General features: G+C 41.7%; 2 protein-coding genes and 2 non-coding genes across 6 annotated transcripts; all 4 read left to right on the top strand.

The window, feature by feature from the left end:
• Positions 1–88: 88 nt before the first annotated feature.
• Positions 89–16,242, top strand: ncapd2 (non-SMC condensin I complex, subunit D2). 2 transcript variants are annotated; one of them, XM_054781670.1, is made up of 32 exons: positions 89–878; positions 1,216–1,335; positions 1,632–1,707; positions 1,780–1,838; positions 1,915–2,090; positions 2,552–2,694; positions 3,171–3,298; positions 3,395–3,518; positions 3,607–3,754; positions 3,826–4,023; positions 5,241–5,375; positions 5,445–5,532; positions 6,321–6,516; positions 6,594–6,712; positions 7,906–8,106; positions 8,179–8,353; positions 8,738–8,822; positions 8,910–9,046; positions 9,647–9,779; positions 10,225–10,300; positions 10,374–10,580; positions 10,667–10,827; positions 11,321–11,432; positions 11,548–11,671; positions 11,760–11,915; positions 13,639–13,816; positions 13,906–14,000; positions 14,081–14,161; positions 14,620–14,803; positions 14,880–15,048; positions 15,668–15,793; positions 16,094–16,242. In XM_054781670.1, the coding sequence occupies exons 2-32, from the start codon at positions 1,218–1,220 to the stop codon at positions 16,174–16,176; spliced, it is 4,191 nt and encodes a 1,396-aa protein (XP_054637645.1). In that variant the 5' UTR covers positions 89–878; positions 1,216–1,217; the 3' UTR covers positions 16,177–16,242. The 2 variants fall into 2 exon arrangements, 1 of the variants encoding a protein (XP_054637645.1); XR_008572025.1 differs by lacking the exons at positions 15,668–15,793; positions 16,094–16,242 and having other exon boundaries at positions 14,085–14,161; positions 14,880–15,026.
• Positions 2,155–2,478, top strand: LOC129185803 (small nucleolar RNA U85). Its single transcript, XR_008572137.1, has one exon. It is a non-coding gene; the product is annotated as a small nucleolar RNA U85 (small nucleolar RNA).
• Positions 5,594–5,882, top strand: LOC129185802 (small nucleolar RNA U85). The gene has a single exon (XR_008572136.1). It is a non-coding gene; the product is annotated as a small nucleolar RNA U85 (small nucleolar RNA).
• A 1,319-nt stretch (positions 16,243–17,561) lies between the features above and the next one.
• On the top strand, positions 17,562–19,473 carry nppcl (natriuretic peptide C-like). 2 transcript variants are annotated; one of them, XM_054781698.1, is made up of 3 exons: positions 17,562–17,709; positions 18,555–18,705; positions 18,824–19,473. In XM_054781698.1, the coding sequence occupies exons 2-3, from the start codon at positions 18,604–18,606 to the stop codon at positions 19,118–19,120; spliced, it is 399 nt and encodes a 132-aa protein (XP_054637673.1). In that variant the 5' UTR covers positions 17,562–17,709; positions 18,555–18,603; the 3' UTR covers positions 19,121–19,473. The 2 variants fall into 2 exon arrangements, with proteins under 2 accessions (XP_054637673.1, XP_054637675.1); XM_054781700.1 differs by having other exon boundaries at positions 17,567–17,709; positions 18,565–18,705.
• The last annotated feature ends 998 nt before the right edge of the window (positions 19,474–20,471 follow it).

Raw genomic sequence — 20,471 nt, 5'->3', positions numbered from 1 at the left:
GTATATTTTAACAGGATCATCAAAAATGTCAGTTTATTGATATTTTGTAATATATCCTGAGACCCGGCAGTGCATTTTTGTCCTCTGAATAAACGTGTTGTGCTGTGGCGAGGACATCCTAGGTGATCTATGATTTGTTGTCCCCACATTAAATAGATCTGTCTTAAGCAATTTAAAACTGAGTTTCAATTTATCCAGTTTTTTAAAGCACAATTGCTTAACCAATAGCTTGAGGTGCTTTTTGTAACCGTCATTTGTAAGATACTGAAAACCGTGGAGGAAATGAGGATGTGTACTGCTGCTGCTACTACTACAATTTAAATGATGACGATGGTTGCTGGAACAGATGCATCGAGATATATGTGTCAACCAAGAAAAAAATGCATGTTATTACAAAAGTGTCACATTAATTTTGATTCAATACCCAAGCCAGTTTTCATGTCCAATGTTGTCATGTTAATATAACCGTAAAAATGGCAGGTGGAGTTACAAACCACTTTGAATTCTAAGTTATTGTTTTATATATTTAAAAAAAAAACTATTCTTCCATAAAAACAGTAGAAAAGATTATGGATGAAATAATTATCCACTTTGTCACGTAATGCCGTCACCCACTGTAAAGGATATTGCATGCAAAATAAAGATAACATTTTATGAAAACAATTTTGTATGTAATGTACTCGTAAATGATTTCCAATAGGTGGCAATCTTTTTCCGACTGTCGTCGAGTGTATATGACGTCACATAGCATTTGGCGCCATGTCCTACAAATTTGAAAATCTGAGGGCGGACGCAGACTGGAGGGACCAGAGAACAAACAAGTGAACAAACATAGGCCTGCGACAAGCGTCATTGTGGTTGACGGGCGACTATCAAAGGTAAATTCGATGTTTTAAACAATAGCGTTGTTAGCTCGACAACTTCTGGTTGCCAGTGTTTGAATTATCACTGTAAACTTAGCTAGCCGCCAGTTAGCATGATAGCGTTGTTCTAGCGTGAGAGCTGACAGGAAACTAAAAATATATCTAATTTAATTGTAATGGTCAGTCTGTTTCTTTCATTTACGGTGCTGTTGATTTTATTACTGTGCATTGTATTGTTTTGTTTAATGAACGAACCAACAGGAAGTCAAACAAAGCGATCGCGTTTTCAGTAATGTCTGATTTGATTTGATGTGATGTGACGAATTGCATAAATGCAATGTTTCCTCCACAGAAATGTCGTGGGACTTTTTCGTGCCCGTTAGCGTGGGCGACCTGGTCAAGACTGGTGGAATAAACCAGTACGTCGTGCAAGATGTGGTTTCCCCAAAACAGCTACTATCCTATCTTAACAGTAAGTGGTGTATTAATCTAAACTTAGGTTAGCCGATACGTAGAAACGCGCAGCAACATCCAAAAACTCGAAAGACATACATGCTGCAGAACCAGAAACACACAAATTGCATTTGCTGCAATTTTTTTTTTAAATCCGTAGCATTTGTTTTATGGTGTTTGTTTCTGTTTCGGATTATTTCTGTCTTTAGCGCTTTTGCTGCTGCGCGTTTGCGTCTATTGGTCACCATATAATTAAACGTGCCTGTGTGTTCCGTGTGGATGGTCTCAGTTTTGTGTCTTGTCTATTTCGTTTAGGATTCAAGGCAGCACTGAGAAGCCAAGGACCTTTGTGTATCCTCGAGCACTTTGACACAGCCTACAGTGTATTACAGTGAGTGTTTTTTTTTTTTTTAGCCTGCAGTGCTTTTGTGCAACTAATATAAAACTTGTCTAAATGTTAAAGGCATACCCACTCGGTGGATATGAGCGTGAAGGAGGACACTCTGGAATTGCTGGTGCAAGGTTAGAACTGCCACATGTCAATGTCTGTAATGTTTCAAAAAGACTAAATATGTATTCCTGGTTGTTTTTGTTGCAGTTGTTAACAGCCTGGCGACTTCCCTGCCGACACTGCTCCTCTCTACGTCCGTCTCAGAGGCAGAGCGCAAGGAAATGCTCAACGCTGTCAAAATGAGTGTCTTCCTGCTCTGCAAAATCACAGAGTACCTTGAAAGTGACTCCTACAGGCAGAGCATTATTACGGCATCTGGGAAGGTATCCTGATTAGCAGCAAACTTTACAAAATTTTACGGCCGCCAGTCGATTTTAACATTGAAATGCCCTGTGATGTAATTATGGCAGTTGTGTGATCCTGTTAGACCGGGGATTGTGATACTCTAGCCATCTGTTTCGATGGGTAATCTTGGTAGTGTCATAGTTATATTTCACTGCTGTAAGGGCCCACCTATATTGACACTGACGCTGCTTCTACAAATTCTGTCCTCCACGAGGATAATGGGGACAGGACAAGTAGGAGATGTCAAACAATGTATGACTGGTTCTGTTTGTGAGAATGAATGTTTATGTGACAGTTGGCAAGAGGGCATAATCTTTTTGGATGGTTTGACAGGTATGAGCATCAATCTTTGGTAATCTGAGGGCATATACTGCTACATCACTACTGCTTGTCTCACATGATGAATGGAAGTAATGGGGATTATCCACGCTTTGTACAGGGTGGTAAAAAGACCAAAACTGGTGAGGGACTTCTGCAGTGGGACAGCAAGAGAGAGAGAGTTCTTCAGGCCCTTGTGCAGCTCCTCCAGTTGGATATCCGCTCACTCTGGAACCTGTCTCTGGTAGAGGAAGAGTTCACCAGGTGTTCACACACAGCCTTTAACTTGCATAAATTGTCTTTCTGCAAATAACAGCTGGGATTAACATTTCTATCGAGAGGAACTTTAGTGTTGTCATACAGGAGTATAACACTTAACACATCACAATCCACAAGAAGTTGGATTTAAAAGCAATATTTTAACCCTAGAAGCAGGAGATAATTTGAGAGGCTGTTATTTGCTAAATTTAATTTCTGATTTGCTAAAATCATAAAAAAAAATGTTTTTAACTAACAATGGTATGGAGTGCATGAGAAAGTAAAAAGACAAGCTTAGCAACCTTTGACCACTTGGCCATTTATTAACTAGTGCACAACACAACTGCAACATAGCTAATGTTATAATAGAGGTAATGCACGAAGAGTCTCTAATCCGGCAGTCAACTGAATGGAGTTGTTAATTGGGAAGTTCAGGAAAAATAAGACATCTGTCCAACTTCAACTTTGTTTTGTTTCCTCAGCTGTGTGACCTGCTGTTGCTATAAGCTACTCGAGAACCCAACTATCAGCCACGTCAAGACCAAACCCACCAGAGATGGTATTATCCATCTGCTAGGAGTGCTGATCAAGAAGTACAATCACCTCCTAGGTTAGTTTGACCCCTGAATTGAGCTTTAGGGCTTCCGCTGTATGGAGCTTTTTGTATATTTTTGTATATTTGTGTTCTCAATCTGATTCCCAATAGGTGCAAGTGTGAAGGTGATTCTGTTGCTGCAGCACTTTGAGCAGTTGTCCTCGGTCTTTGCACAGGCTGTGTGTGTATGGAGCACAGAATATGGAATGAGAGCAATCATAGGAGAAGTAATAAGGTCAGTTTCATGCTTTCATGAACTCCCTCTTTCAAATAAGATAGTAAGAGTGGTTATTCTCTAAATAACTTTTGATTTATTTCTTCAGGGAGATTGGCCAAAAGTCAAGCGAGGAGCTTGCCAGAGAGGGGTCGGGGGTCAAAGCATTTGCTGCTTTCCTCTCTGAACTCGGTTCTCTCTTACCAGAATTACTGATCCCCAACATCAGTGTGCTTATTACACACCTGGAAGGAGAGGTAACACCTTCACACAGTTCTCCCTTTCTTACCTTAATAGAATATAATATATATTTTTTTTTGTTTCCTAGAGCCACACAATGCGTGTGGCCGTGTGTGAGGTATTGGGAGACATCCTGGTGCGTGTCCTGTGTGGAGACGGACTGGATGAGTCTGGCAAAGCTGACCGTGACCGCTTCTTTGATACGCTGCAGGAGCATCTGCACGACACGCATTCCCACGTCAGAGCCCGTGTGTTGCAAGTGTACACACGTATCGTCAACAGCAAAGTAAATTAATATTCTCCGTAAACACGAGGGGTGCAACGACACACAAAATTCTTGGTTCGGTTGGATATGTTTGTTACGGTTCGAAAAATTACATTGCCTTTTTTAGTTTTTTTAATTTTATTGAAATTGCCAACATTTTTGTCACCTTAAAAGTACAGTTCTGCTGCACACACTTGGCACCATATGAGACCCAAAAAAGCACCACATAAGAATATAAAATGTATCTGGTGGAGATCCATGTGGTGCATTCATAGCAGCTGAGTAAATATTACTAAGAAATTTTACACACTCCAAGCTATACCATACCCATCATCTAGGGTACGTTCTCAGCAGCATATTAAACAAAAGACAGATCGACAGCAATCCATGTAGCTATCGTCCGGTTGATCTCTTGACAATCTTTGAATCATGTGCTAATGGCTGTGTAAATGACCCGGGTAAAGTTTGATTATGTGTGCGCCTTGTTTTTGTCTGTTTCCAGTTTTCACATCGGGGTGATGTTGGCGTAAATGCGTTGTCATGTTTGTTGTATTTCCACCTACAGAGTTTAGCATTGTGTGACACTTGTGACATACTGTTGTTTTGTGCACGACGCGCTTGCCATCAGGGTCATTGTTGACATGAAATCCAAAGTGGTCCCAAACACCAGATCTGAAGGATCTTCAACATCAGGAAAGGCATTAGCCATGTTTCAATGAGCTAGTCTGCATGTAGCTTCTCTCAGCAGCATGGTATGAATGTGGAAGGCAGAGCTCAGTGGGTCTGTGCTTGACAATGCAACCTAAGCCAGAGTAGTCGAGCACAGATACACTGAACTTTCAGCACAGAGCGCAGTCAGAAGTTCATAAAATAAATATAAAACTGCGTATTGTTCGATACAGGGGTCACGGTTCGGTACATGTGTATTGAACGGTTCGATAAAGATACACGTATTGTTGCACCCCTAGTAAACACAGACAAATGTCCATAGGATCCAGGGGTAGGGAACCTATGGCTTGTGAGCCATATGTGGCTCTTTTGGTGACTGCATCTGGCTCACACATTTAACGTGATAAAATGTGTTGTTTTTTTTTTTTTCCACTGACATTTTAAAGTAAAATATTACAGAAATCAATGTTAGACCATTTCAAATGTGACTATCATGGCTCTTAGCCAGAAAGGTTCCCAACCCATGCCACAGGCTAATTTTGCCTTTGTGACCATCTTCCCTGCGTTAGGCATTGCCGCTATGTCGCTACAGTGAAGTGATGGGCCTCGCTGTGGGGCGCCTGATGGACAAATCCATCAATGCAGTGAAGAGCGCCATCCAACTGCTGGCAGCCTTCATCGCACACAACCCCTACAGCTGCAAGGTAATTATATTCAAACTAATTAAAACATTGGGAATTCAATCAAAAATCTCAGTTCTTGTGTTTTTTAAGTTGAGCAGCGCCGATCTGAAAAAACCTCTTGAGAAAGAGATGGCTAAGCTTAAGGAGATGAAAAACAAACAGAAGGGGGATACACCAGGTAAATTCACTCTTGTGATTTCAGATTTTCTCAATGTCACTTTTTTTTTAACATTTTTTTTGCCCAATGATGAGACCAAGGCGAATACGAGCTGACTGAACAACAGCTGGCTTCTTCTTGCCTCAACTGGCAGGTAATCTTGGCAGTGTAAGGGAGGTTTGTTACTCTGCTGTAAGGGTCTGCCTACAGTAACCAGGCTGCACCCTTATTTCTCCTCTTGAGGTTACATGGGAGTAATCATGGGGATGCAACCTACAGTGTGCGTGTTTTGTGTTTAGAGGCCTGAAGTTCACCCAGCTGTGTTCACTGTTCAGCCAGCTATGAGTTTCTTCTTTGGTAATCTGAGGACAAAACAGTCTCTCACTCCATCCACCTCCTTTTTGTTCATTTTACTCGTGAAGAGCATGACGCAATGCTTTTCCCCCTCTTTTAGCCGCTTCCAAGTTCTCAGATGCATTCACTCTAAGTGCTTTGAGTCATAAAGTTACACCTGCTTGCTGTAGCACAACAGATCCATTCAACGTTTGCATGGATTCATTAATGTGAGTGAGGCTGCACTCTTGTAGAAAGCCTCTCAATATAATTGAAAAGGCTTCATAAAGACCACAGTGCCATGTATCTGGCTAAAGAGGGAAGGCATTGGTACACCGGGATGTGACAAGATGACATCACATCTTCACCCTGGTGCATCATATATACTGTAGTTATTTGCCACCTTTTCTGATTAGTGCGTAATTCTTATCTGTAAAATCTTCTCATGAGACGCCATCTTGTCTCCTTGCTGGCAGTGGCAGTCATTAAAGCGTCAGAGCTGTGGGCTGCCATGGAGCCTGAGTTGCATGTCACTGTCCTGAAAGAGCTGGAGCACTCAGATGATGTTGAGAGGAAGCAACAACAAGAATATGAAGATGAGGTGGATGTGGAGGACGACGACAGAGCCACAGCAGTGATGATAGCTCAGTACCTTCGGGTCAATAAGTACAGGTGATGCTAACACCCCAGGCATATTTGGTAATAGCTCACTGTTTGGTCAATAGTTATTTGGTTTTTCTCCTGCACAGGAATGCGGTGCGCCTTTGTCTAAAAGCCCACAGTTCCTTCCCTGAATCTGAGATGTTTGCTGCCCTGTCTACTCTCTCTCCAGAGACTCTGATGAACACCCTGGCTCTGCTCTTCAAAGGTAAACCCCTTCACTCATTACATTCGCGTCACTCTGTCGCAAGTCTTAATGGAAACCACATTGAACCGCCATTAACTTTCAGTCCTTTAGCATGTCATTATTGTTAAGTCAACAACAAGCACTTGACAACTGCCATTCTGGTTCTCATGTCTTCTAAAAATTTATTGCCTAAAGTAAACATTGATCTTGATACCTTTACATGTGCTTAATTGTTAACCCACTGTCATTTATGTATTAATTTATTTTCCCTCACTTCCACCTCCTTTAGGCTTGGGCATTACGCAGAATGTCTTCAGACATTGCAGTCATATAGTTATATAAAATAATTATGTAAATATGATTTTTTTTATAATTGTATAAAACAGTACCTTTTTGTAGCTATTGTACACACTTTTTGGAGACATCAAGATGTCAGTTAAATAATTCTATTGGGTTTAGGGTAAGTTTTACAAGACACAACATGTCCTCAGTACTCAGTTTCTCGCTTTTTTGGGGGGGAATTGTATAAAAAAATAAGGCAGTTCTTGGTTGCATATGTCAATCAATACATTTATTCGTCTTACCACAGCCTTTATTTGTGTGGATAGTGTCAGGGCCATGTGCGTAAACTTACTCTTCGTTCCTTTTCCACAAATGGTGGGGTTTTCTTTTGTTGTGCTGAAGTAACACACTACATTAGTTCCTCATAAACTCATTATAATATAACTAATATTTTAATGGTGTTAATGTCATCATTATGTTCAATATTTTTAAAATATCGTCTGGAGTTAGAGCAATAAATTTGACATAACTTCATCCTCGTTTTGAGTCTTTGCAGCCACCTTTAAATTAAGCAAATTGCATGAATGTGTGCATACGCCATGTTTTATATATAACTGCATATGTTTTGCCCTGTGCATATTTAAGGTTCCTGGCGTATGCAGAATTTTAGTTAGACTTCCATGCACATATTCTGTCATTGCAGTTGTCTTAAAAATAACGCTAAAATAATGTCGTGTATCGTCTCGTGAGCTGAGTGTATTGTGACACTCCTATTATTCAATATATTGTGTTATGGCCTCACTGACTTGTTTGAAGGTAAAGTTGGTCTTCCTTGTCTACCAAAAAGTCCTTTGTGTCGAAAGCAGTTGACATTTCTAGTTTGTATGCTAGTTTTCATTATTTTTGTTACATTTCCCCATCTTGCCTTTTAGGCTCCGAGAAGGATGCTCCTGACCTGAGCCACAACTTGCCCCCCACTCCACAAAAAGAAGGCAACCAAGAGGCGGAGGATGCTGAGCTGAAGAAGCAGGAGATGTTGGTGCAGTACCTTAGAGATACAGAAACATTTGCTCTTCAGGTGGAGAGAGCCATCTCGGTCATCAACTCGATGCTCTACTGGAAAACCACTTCAGGTAGGGGGTCTTCCAAGAGTGTATTGTGTGGCAACAGGTAAAATTCACACTCATAACTGTGTTGTCTTTTAGTGGTTCAGGAGGCGGTGCAGTTTTGCGTAACGGTGTGCGAGTTCAGTGTCGCCAACTCTCTCAGCGGCGTGAGAAAGATGTTGCCATTGGTTTGGTCGACTGACTCCGCCATCAAAGATGCTGTTGTCCAGGCCTATAGGCACCTCTATCTCAACCCCCTAGGAGACACCACCAGGTTCTAAAAACACTGAAATGTGAATAAGATGCCTTTTTCCTCAAATAGAGGCCTCTGTTACTGATCGATGTGGCATAATTCATCAGAGTTCATTGTGAACATGCACAATATTGGCATCTGTAAAGCTGAAATGTATGGCATAGTATAATTTTTTTTCTGATTATAAAAATCCATGTCTTTATAAAATGTGATTGTACAATCGGAGGCCTCTCTTCCAGTAAATCCCATACCTGTAATAAATGCCTGGTACACAATTGGGCACTATATGAGGAAATACGGCGTTGGCAACCTCCTCAGCAACTGTGATATTATAGGGGTATTAAAAAGTAGCTCATGAATGTAGATTAAATGTGGCAGTCTTTTAAAGAAATCCTCCTTTTTTAGGATGAAAGCTCAAACTCTTGTGGATAGTCTTTCTGAACTGATGGTAGACGCATCTCTGGGAACAATTCAGTGTCTTGAGGAAATAGTGAGTAATTTTTTAATGTCTCATAATACTTATTTACCACTATCGCAAATGCAGCAGTGTTGTAACCAGCCAAATATGTCCCTGAAGGTGCAAGAGTTCTTCAGCAGTGGCAGCAGTCTAGAGTCAACCGTTGTGCAGGTTCTATGGGAAAGGTTTACTGGTAAAACTGAAACCTCTGCTCTATACAGACGAGCTGCAGTACTCCTGCTAGGCATGGCTGCACGGTAAGACATGGTCATACACACTTTATTAGGCACGTCTGATCAATACCAATACCAGAGATATATCTACAGGATCTGCTTTTACAGAGATAATGTTCAATTTTAATTACCAAGAACAAACCCAATGTGGAAAAAAAACATTGATTATAACAGCTTTCAAATAAATGTAACTTTTGTATTGTAGTTCACCACATCATGGCCTAATTCCTTTCATGTTGCTCCTGCGTCATCGTCATCTCATTTGTTCAAACGCGTTCATCTGTGTAATCAGTCGCAACCATATAGCAAGGACTGTTGCCAGTGCATTTCGATGAGAATACATATTTTTAGTGCCCCCCACCCCTCACCCCACTGCTCCAGGGTAGAGAAAGCAAAAGCAATCTGTAGTCCACCCACACTGCTGCCTCTCTTCATACAGCCGCCAGCATTCACAACCTATTAAAGCTCATGTTTCTTCTAACTCGCCCGCTCACGTATATTATCTGCCCAGCTGCTAAGTGCTGTAAGGCCAACTCATAATTGTAATGTAGGCCATACTTTTTGCATAATTGCATATGTTTACACAGTGTGGCCCCAAATATTAATTATTATATTCATTAACAGGGCTGAAAGAGAAGTAGTCCTGAGTAATTTAGACACCCTTTGTTCTGTGGCTTTGGGGGAAAAAGTGACTGAGGACTTCCTTCTGGCGAGGGACACCATTATTACCATCTGCAACATCACCGACCACGTTAGGGTAAGATTTAAATTTCTTAATATAACTATATTTGCGTAATATTAGAAGGAAGGCCACACAGTCAACAATGGAGGAAATTGTGTGCACTTCACATTCCTGTTATTTGAAATTACATCTCCATATGGGACCACCAAGCTCTCTTATTTAGGTATAATACTACTAGACTTGATACCCCCCCAGAGGGGCACCAAAAATAATAAGGTGTAGATTAGTTGTTTGGGTTTTGACAGTAGAAATTGCCGAACTGTGGTGCTTGATGTACTCCATTACCTAGATAATATATTTTCCAGGTATAAGTGATGTGACAAGCATTATCCCCTAATACTATGTATTTAAAAAGAGAAAAACAATTATTTGCTCACTCCTGATGGTTATTCAAATTGGTGAAACATGTACTACACTGTGCTACAACATTAGTAACATGCAATATTTGTTTTTCTTGAAGCAATCCAGAGGTGCCCCATTCAGACTCCCTCAGGAACATCAACTCTTCACCTGCCTCACACAAGCAATTGCTGAAGGTCTGTCCCTCTTGTTGAGGATAGTACTCTGCACAGTATGTCTCACCCGTCACTCGCTCGTTTCTTCCGCCAGGTGCCATGTTGGAGGACCCTCACTGGCAGAGCTTCATGGAGCAAGCCGTCCGCCTCATCTACTTTCTGGCTGAATCTCCCGACCAGCTGTGCTCCCGGCTGCTCCAGCGCGCCACTCGACTCTTGTTAGATCAAGTTGCAGAAGGCGAGGAGGTCAACAAGGATGGCGATCAAACACAAGATGCCTCTCAAGAATTTGGTGAACAAGGTGAGTGACAACTCTTTTATGTCTTATCATTGGCTTGTTGTTTTTCTAAACACTGTTGCCTCACCATGTTATCTTCTCTCCCGCAGTGAACTGTGTGTATTTGGCTCAGCTGCTGGCCCTTTGTGGCTGCGTGGCCTTCTGGCAGGTGTCGCACCTCGAACGCAGCGTGAGCAGTGAGCTGCGGAGGCGCAGAGGAGAGACTGAGGAGAGGGAGGAGAAGGAAAAGGGACCATCCACCAAAGCTAAGGTATGCAAAGATGTTCCATTCCATACCAAGTCTAGCATAGTATTAACACAATGTGACAAGTAATTGCTGTGCCCAAAGAACAATAAGAAACCTTTGGCTGGGAAATTTTGTGCTCCGGTTATTAAAGCTTTAAAACATTTGAAACCTTATCTATGCTATTGAGAAAGTATAAATGAAGTTGCTCATTCAGAGGAATTATGCATGTGCCGTTAGAAAGGCTTTGAAACCATGCCTAGTTTGTCACATTAGTCCTTTTGATGATATTACTCATGACATGCTGGTCTGTGACTGTTAACTTGTTTTCTGTTTTCCTAAAATGTGTGTTGTTGAACTTTTAGTTCATCTTATTGTTTAATGCTCTATATTGAAATTAGCCCGTAGCGATCACCATTACCAACACAGATGCAACCCAGCCGTGTTTCCCGTCCCTCCAAAGAAATGTAACCACCATGTGATGACAGTATCTTATGTCAACCTTTCATTTTCCTCACAGCAAACAGCCAATGACAGCACAATGGAGGAGGATCTCGGCTTGGTCGGCGCCTCTGCAGAAGACACAGAGGCCGAGCTCATCCGCAAGATCTGTGAGACCGAATTACTAGCTGGTAACGATTGCTTCTGATCTTCTGCTTTGTCCCTCATTTAATGCACTGAGACATTCTTATGCTAATGAAATATTTATCTTAAACTCCCCACTTGGCTCTTCTCTTGCCTTTTTAGAGGAGAACCTACTGTGTGCATTCCTTCCCTTGCTGGTGAAAGTCTGCAGCTCCCCTGGACGCTATTCCCACCCACAGCTCACGACTGCTGCCTGTCTGGCCCTGTCGCAGTACATGATGATTAGGTAAACCTGTCCTCTGTTGTTCGCTCACAATGGCGTCTCAAATCATCATGATAAATGTATGCCCCTCCCCCTCTTCATCCCGCTCCAGTCCATCCGTTTGCGAGGAGAATGCCCGTCTAATGTTTACAGTGCTGGAGCGCTCTACTCTTCCTGTCGTAAGGGCCAATGCCGTCATTGCCCTGGGAGACCTCACTGTCCGCTTCCCTAATATTTTGGAGCCCTGGACTCAGTATTTATATGCCAGGTAATGGAATGGATTTGTTTAACATGTAGTCACTCGCTCTGATTATCCCGCACGCATTTGTTCCTCACAATTAGATACCCATTGTGGCTTCTATGGTCACAACGCTCCACTGAATAATGGGCAAACGTTTACACTTTCTATTGCAACTTTGATGAAACCAACTTGTGATGGTCTGTATAGGCAAACTCACATGTCCAGTGGTTACCACAGCAACCAGCCTGGCATAGTTTCATGGTTTAGCGAGAACACATTTCACAAACTAAGGGTCAGGTCTTTTTTAGACAGGGTCCTTTTTTTAATTAATAGCGTGTAACAGATTGTAGCTGGTCACTGTGTTGTAATTATGCTGAGTGGCTGAGCAAGTCGGAGAGAAATTAAATGTTTTTCACTTCTGCCAAGAAGTTCACTTTTAAAAACACTTTAATGGCTTCTAAAGTCAAAGTAAAGCCCGGGTGCCCTATGGCCAACTTAAACGACGTTGCGTTGTTTGATGTGCTAGTTTTAATTATAATGTGTCGGCATTTAGGTGTTTTGGATATGTCAGACAGTCACTTTTCTAATGCCTCATTGCCCTCCTGGTGTTTCCTACCTGATAAGTTCTCACTAATTGTCTCCCACACAAACACCTCCACTGTCCTCGAAGGCTGCTGCTGCCTTGGAGCCTTCAGATAAGCGTATTAAGAATTAATTACCCTGTTCATTGCAGTGGTAAGCCCTTGCATTGGCAAGTGCTGTGTATGCTTTTCTGATCTTCTGCCAGAAATCCCACTCGCTGGCATAAATGAGGGGTAATGGTTAATGGGTTTCTTTTGTGGTTTGGGTCTGAGTGAGGCCAAATTTAAATTGCTCTTTCACCATCACACCAGACCAGCTAGACTGACTTTTGGAAATGGCAATATGCAGACGAATTTGACTACTGGTACATATTTACATAATTTTCTTTTACAATATATATTTATATTGTCATAAATGTAAAAGTAGCAACCAGATGACCGTCCATATTTTCACATTCTGGGACCCAGCAGAAATTGGATGAAACTGACTTAAGCACAAACTGACTGAAATGTTGTAATATGATGTATAGTGCATATGTTCAGTAGGATTCAGCAATTGTAATTGCCTCCAAATGCACACTCTGGACCAGATCTGACTGACATTCTCTGGCATTGGTTTCACTTCATTTTTTTGTCATTTTACTTCATTTTTTAATGTAATGTATTTTTTATGTGATTTTATTTCATTTGTATAAGAAGTATGGTCCTAAAATCAGGTGTTTTTTTTAAATGTGTGGCACTGTGCGCGTTCCCTCATAGTATAATACAGCTAGGGCCTCTCCAACTCCCATCGTTTTTAAATTCTCTGCTTGCCTTAGCTCACTGTAGGAACTAAAAAGCAATACGTTTTTGCCTTTAAACATAACTAACAAAACAAAACAATGTTTTTCTTTTTCTCTAGCTGCGCCTCCCCTGAAGTCTTTTGATGTGGAAACCCCATGCTTTTGACCACCTTGCAGTGCATACTATCGCTTTAAGACAATTACAGTAGATTGCAATTGATTACTTGTTATAAGTAATTCCTCATCTTCCTTCTGACAATACAGATCTCTTAAAGGCCTGTCCTCAACTATTAGCGATATCCCTCCTTTTGATGTGGAGATTTTATCTGAAATTTCAGCTTGGGTGAGAGTTGTCTCGTTATCCTTGACATCCTTTTTCTGTCGCAGGCTCAGCGACGAGGTGCCCTCGGTGAGGCAGACGGCTGTGACGGTGCTGACACAATTAGTGCTTAAGGATGTCCTCAAGGTCAAGGGGCAAGTCAGCGAGGTGGCCGTACTGCTAATTGACCCTGAGCCTCACATTGCCAGCCTGGCCCTCAACTTCTTCAATGAGCTGGCCACCAAGGTGCGCACGCATACACACAAAGAGAAAAGGTAATTTGAATAATTGGCAAGTTCCTCACACTGTTACTTGCCAATCATGTTCTCCATCAGGACAATGCCATTTACAACCTGCTCCCGGACATCATCAGTCGTCTGTCTGACCCTGAGAGAGGCATGAGCTCTGAAGACTTCAACACCATTATGAAGTAAGAAGGCTCCCTCGCTGTGACTTGACATGTGAGATTATTGTGTATGTTCAACAGATGACATGTTTGTGTGTTCCTAGACAGCTCTTCTCCTACATCACCAAAGAGAGGCAGACCGAATCACTGGTGGAAAAACTATGTCAGCGCTTCAGGACTGCCAGGTGAGTCCATCACGCCTCCTACTGTTTTCTTCTGTGCCCTCGTCCAGCTGTGATGTGAAGATGCAGGGGGTGGACGTGTGGGTAATTAGTTGTCGTGAAGAGGCACCCACAATTCACAGTTGAATTCATCCAGTAATCACACGCTGACACTCCCTTCACTCATCTTGTCATGGTGGTCGTGTCTGCGTGTTATTGGAGAATGGAGTTGGAACAATGGGGCATGACCGGTGCCTTGTGTATGCCTCTGAGTCATCCATACTCGAAGGAAGGACATCTTGCATTACTCCATGGCAAAGTGAATTAAGACTTCACGTTGATGGAAAATGCAATTTTGTCCAAATGCCAGCACAGAGCCAGAACGCACAAGTAAAAGATCTGGAATAGATGGAATACTGTGCAATTTGCATAATTTCTAATAACATTTTACTCCCTCAAATCTATCTCCCCCCCCCCCCCAGGACGGAGCGCCAGTGGTGCGACTTGGCCATCTCTCTGTCTCTGCTGTCCATGTGTGAGCGTGGCTTCAAGAGGCTGCAGGAGTGCTGGGAGTGTTACAGTGACAAGCTGACCGAGCCCGGTGTCTACCAGCCTCTGCTCGCCATCACCGCCAAGCTGCGACGAGGCGCCAAGCTTCAATTCAAGGTGCCACACACGCATACATGCTTCCAGTAGGTGATGCATGTGATTGTGTTCGGTGGTAACATTTGTTCTGTAATAGAGCCAAGTAGACGAGTATGAGAAGCGCCTGACTGCGGTCCACACACGTGGCTTAGAAAATGTGGAAAGCCCTGAAATGGATGAAGAGAACCAAAAACAGGGAGGATCTTCTGACAAGACACCCGGACACGCGCCCTTGCCTGCCAGAGGACGGGCAAGGTCCAAGAGAGGTCTGTGCATAATGTTGACCATTAGACTGTGTGGCTCCAAGAAACGCTATTGTGCACTTTATCCACTTTTTAAATAAACACTGTGACTCTGCACTTGTCCAGTGTGGTGTATGCCACGTAACATTAAGGAGTGGGACAGGACACATATGTTAGCAACACTAACATAGCTACATTACATTAGTCGGTTTTAACAGCAGCGCATGTTAGCTTAGCCTATTCACTGAAGAGGGAAAAAAAAGAACAAACTTAACTCCCATGTCTGTAGTTGACTGACGGATAGTTGGCATAGCTCCAGGATTTATTTTAAGATTTCTAGAGAAGCCTGATTTTAAAAAATAAAATAAAAAAAAAAAGTATAAATCTGTCTGTGAAGTGGTGGACGTACACACAGCAGGCTCATGAAAACTTCAAATGACCATTTGAGAGCCTCTTCTCTCCAAAATGCAGCAAACAAGTGAGGGAGGTGATGGATCTTTCTCATGTTTGGTGCTCATAAACACGCTCTTGGGACACATTACTGTTATAACCTAATCAGAAACCCAATTTTGCATAACAGGAGACCTTTAAATTCTACAGTCCAATCTGGTGACACTTTTTGCTGTCTTCTCTCTCCATCCAGGTCAATCCAAGCCATCGGTATCTAGCCGTGGCAGCGACAACAGTTTTGTGACTCCTCAAAAGACTCGCAAGTCGAAGAAACCTGTAATTACCTTCAGTAGTGAGGAGGAGGAGGAGGACGAAGAGGGTAAGTCTACCCATTAAACAAATGCTTACCCTACACCATTTTGGGTCTGGAATTGTGATCGGTAATGTCCCACTCAAGTCCTGCAGGTTGGTTGACAACTGAACGAGTCGTGTCCACTGTCTTGCGTGGTTCACTTTTCATAGTACCCACACGTTACCGAATACGTCACATTTGTGTTTGACGACCAAAAGTAGAGCTTCCAAAAAGTGTGCTGTGTATTTCAGCAACACGATCCATGAGCTATCCAAAAGAGGTCACATGATTTCTCACACTCCAATCCTTATTTTTTTTTTTCATCAGATGCTGTGTTGACGGAGAGCGAGACCCCTAAAGTCACTACGCCGATTGCCCGCACGTCTCGCCGAGCTCGCCTCAGAAACTGATTTTCCTTTTTTTTGCTGTTTTAAATAGTTTTATCCTGTCTCTTTTTAAATCTCATTGTCCAACTTTTTACATATTTTACTTGCTTTTTTCCTAAATAACCTTGTATACTTTTTTAAAACAGTGTTTCTGCTACATAGTACAGACTAAATGGTGATTATGTGTTGAGACGTTAGAGTCAAGACGTAATTGTAATAAACCTACACTTTGTGTGGTCGGCTCCCAAGCAGCGGTATTGTCTCATGTCACATCACTTTGGTCCAACCTGTCTGCTGGGTTACATCCTTGAAATTTACACCAGGGATTTCCAAAGTGTGGCAGAGCCCCCCAACCCCTCAGTAAGCTGATTTTTATGTGGCCAATTTTGCTCGTCCCAAACAGTCTAAAAATATATTTGACCAAGTTTAACATCAACTTAGTTGGCTGAAAAACACGTTTAGTTGAGGTTTTTGGTTTTGTTCAAGCTGCTGTGCCTTCTCTGAAGTGTTGTGGGTCTGCCTTGCACTTTTAAAACCACTGGTTTCTTGCGCCATCACTTTCAATGGTTTATCACTCTGCCTGATGTTCTGCTTGCAGTCTTCCCTTCATCCAAGAGTGCCTTCCATCATTTTTCTGTTTTTACTAACAATTTTTTTTTTTTTTTAATTTTCCCCATCATTTGACACTTAGTTTCCTAACAGGTTGGCCTGACTTCAGTCATCAATCTTTTTCTAGGTCTCTCTGCCTGGTGATTCTCACCCCCACCTCCTCACTCTTCTGCTGCCTACTTTTTTCACCTCCCACGGTCTCTTCACATGCACGGTAGTTTAACCCCCCTAATTGCTAATCTCTTTTGCCTACCGCCCTCCTCCACACAGCGTCCTCTCCCAAAAAGATGAGGGGTGCTCTTCTCAGTGCATGTATGGCAAGGTGGCTTTACATAACCACTCTGCAATATGACTGCATCCACTCTTACATCAATTGTATTGAAATGAGCTGTTCTCTGAGTGCCACTGAGGGTTGATTGTTGGCGGTAGACCTAGTTGAAATAATCACAGGCTGCTGAACTTGACCACGCTAAGGCTCGCCACTGTTGTAATTTGGGGAAAGGGGTTGCAGGGAGCAGATGGCACGGACTGTAATTTACCCAACAACAAGGGCAGGTCAGTGCATGCTGGAAAAGACCTGAGACAAAGGTGGACAGATCACCATGCCATTACATCCACCACGTCTTAGTTAACTGCTAACCACTGCCCTTTCACTCGGTGGCATGAGCGGAGACGAAATGTAAAAAAAAAAAACAAGGTGTATTCTGTAAAACTAGATCATGCGCCAGCATTCAGCCTCTGCCAGGAAGAGGAGGGGAAAAAATTATAATTTCAATTCCACCACAGAGCGAGTGAGGAGGAAAAAGAGGAGGCGTGGCAAGGCCAGTGAGATAGTGATGTTCTCAGCAGGTGCCAACAAGTAAGCCGTAGCTCAGAGTGGAGATGGAGAAGAGGCACTAAGCGCAGAAGACGTCCACAGGGAGATTTCGGTGCACTACAGCCGGCTAGGTGAGCATGCTTTTCTTTTTCAAAAGAAATGTTATTCGTTCTTTTTGTTGGTGTTGAGTCTCATTCAGGTTTGTTTCACTTTTATTTGTGCAAACTTGTTGCATTTGATTTGTGGGGCATTTACTTCATTTCTTTCTTTCTTGAACATGTCATACTGATTTTTGCAGACTGAATGCCAGTTACATTTAAGTTTATATTCAGCTCTACATACTTTTAAAAAATTATTTTTCTTGATGTTTTTTAGTACTTTATTTCAGATTGCTGTATTGATATTTTAATTCCACGAGATGCTTTTCACCACTTTTTTAGTTAAAATAATTTATATTTAATAGTATTTTTATGCTTTTATTTTATTTTTTTGGATTTTGGGTTTTTGTTGTTTTTCTTTACTTTGAAGTTATACTATTTTAATCCCAAAAGGGAATTTAAATGTAATTTTTAAAATTTTTGTACAGTAAATTTTTTCTTGGTTTATTCAAATTATGTATACATTCATTTATTCTTTTAACCCCATAAAGGAGAGTATTTAATTTTGCCTTTTAAATATACATATATATTAAATATATATATATATATAAACAGTATCTAATAAATGATATACTGTGTATGTATAATACAAGTAAATAATTTTTGTACTAGATTTGTAAATGTGGAAGATATTTTTTTTAGCTTTTAGATAAAGTACTGATGATTTTAATTGGTAAATTAACTGGCTAGCTAAAGGCAAAAATAATTTTAACTTGTAAAACCTTGTTTTTCCTAATTGTTTCATTTATCAGTACACATGTCCTCGTGTACTGATCAACAAACAGTCAAGTATCTGCTAAGTGAAGACAAATGTTCAGTCTCTTGCAGCTGCAGTGTTTTCTGTACGTGCTCATCACCAGTGCTGCCATGCTGCTTTGTCCTTTGCTGCTTGGGACCACTCTGCTCTTCATGGCCCCCTTGGACACCGCAGAGGCTCGCGCTCTGCACCCTCCTCCTGATAGTGCACAGGTGTGAATTTGTTTATTGACGTATGCACAAGTGTAGAACGAGGAAGGTTAATGAAATGTCTCCATGATTAAGTTAGTGTGCCATACTATTTAATTTCCCTGTATTTTGTAACATGAAGTTAATGGAGCAGCTGCTGGACCGCTACAACGACCTTTTGACCATGGACGACCTGGACAACCTCTTGAACAGCCCGGCAGAGGAGCAGTCCACCTTGTCCTCTGGCGCCAAAGCCTCAGAGTTTTCGACCAAATGGGCCGACGTCCAGGCGGAAACACCCTGGCTCCGCCTACTTAGAGAGGCCCTGGCCAATCAAAAGCAAGCAGAACCGGAGCAGCGCTCACGAAGGGGATGGAATCGAGGTTGCTTTGGCCTCAAACTGGACCGGATCGGGTCCATGAGCGGATTGGGCTGTTAGTTGAAATGTGCAAAGGAACAGACTGCTATCACCGTGTTGGATGCTTGACGGTAAAATAATGTTTACATGTTAACATGGTGTCATCACGCTAGAAGCTTCCAGCGCTTTAGTCGCTGTTTAAATTAGTGCTGCTGTAGATTCTGCCATGTGTTGTCAGTATTGTAATCACTGTTACAATATGTCATCAAGCAGCTTCTTCTCGTTGTACAACTTGTTTAGTTGGAAATTGTAGCTTTAGTCTGCAAAGTATGTCAAAGTTGTGTAGTAAAACCTACTAGATTGGTGCCAAACATGTACACACCTCCCACTTCCTATTGACTTATGATTTGCATGAATAAACAGATTGGACCTTTTGTTATTCCTCTCATTTCTTGCTTACACACACTCTTAATGGGATACAAGTGCTGCATTCATTTAATGTTTGTTGTCTTGTACTTTGCATTGCAATGTACTGTATTGTACTGAGAGTTTCTAATACTGTATTTGCTCTTGTAAATTAGCTTCCTGGGAGGGACAACATACCAAAAATACACTAAACATTAATTTACTGCATAGCTGAGATGAATAGAAATATTGGTATGTAACAATGGTGGCTTAGTGACTTGAACTCTGCCGAAAAATATTTGAGTGCAATGAGTGGTTTGCATGTTGGCCTCACCGTCAGGAAGATCTGGGTTCAAATCTCCGTTGGGCATCTCTGTGTGGAGTTTGCATGTTATTTTTATTGTGTGGGTTTTCTCCGGGTACTCCCGTTTCCTCCCACATTCCAAAAGCATGCATGTTAGGTTAATTGGCGACTCAATATTGTCCATAGGTATGAATGTGAGCGTGAGTGATTGTCTATATGTGCCCTGAGATTGACTCGCTCAAGGTCAGCTGGGCTACGCTCCAGCATACCCGCCACCCTAGTGAGGATAAGCGGCATAGAAAACAGATGAATGGAGTAAATAATGGGTGTTAATTGGGCCCACAAGTGTTTTATAGGTTCAGTAAAGAGTCTCTCTTTTTTTAAGAGAAAGACTATAAAAAAATAAATACTTGTTCAGGGGTTTTCCAAATACGAGATGCAGCAGCTTGAGAAAAATAAACATGTTTTCTGGTCAGTAATGTGGAACTGTATTGACCTGGCCTGGAGGCCTGGCATTGCACATACAGCGAAACCTCTTATGGGTGACCACACTCCATTACATGGAATATTATATCATATTATTGAATTTTTAATTGTAATTAGTGTTTGATTGCTGTTGACTCAAATTCATTGTTAAATTGATTTTTTATATTTAATTCCACATAAGGAAGTCTTTCATTAATTTTGTAAATTAATATATATTTGAAATATATATATATGTAT

Source organism: Dunckerocampus dactyliophorus, chromosome 7 (assembly GCF_027744805.1).
Source record: "Dunckerocampus dactyliophorus isolate RoL2022-P2 chromosome 7, RoL_Ddac_1.1, whole genome shotgun sequence".
Taxonomy (NCBI): Eukaryota; Metazoa; Chordata; class Actinopteri; order Syngnathiformes; family Syngnathidae; genus Dunckerocampus; species Dunckerocampus dactyliophorus.
This window is presented reverse-complemented; position numbering and strand designations above follow the sequence as displayed.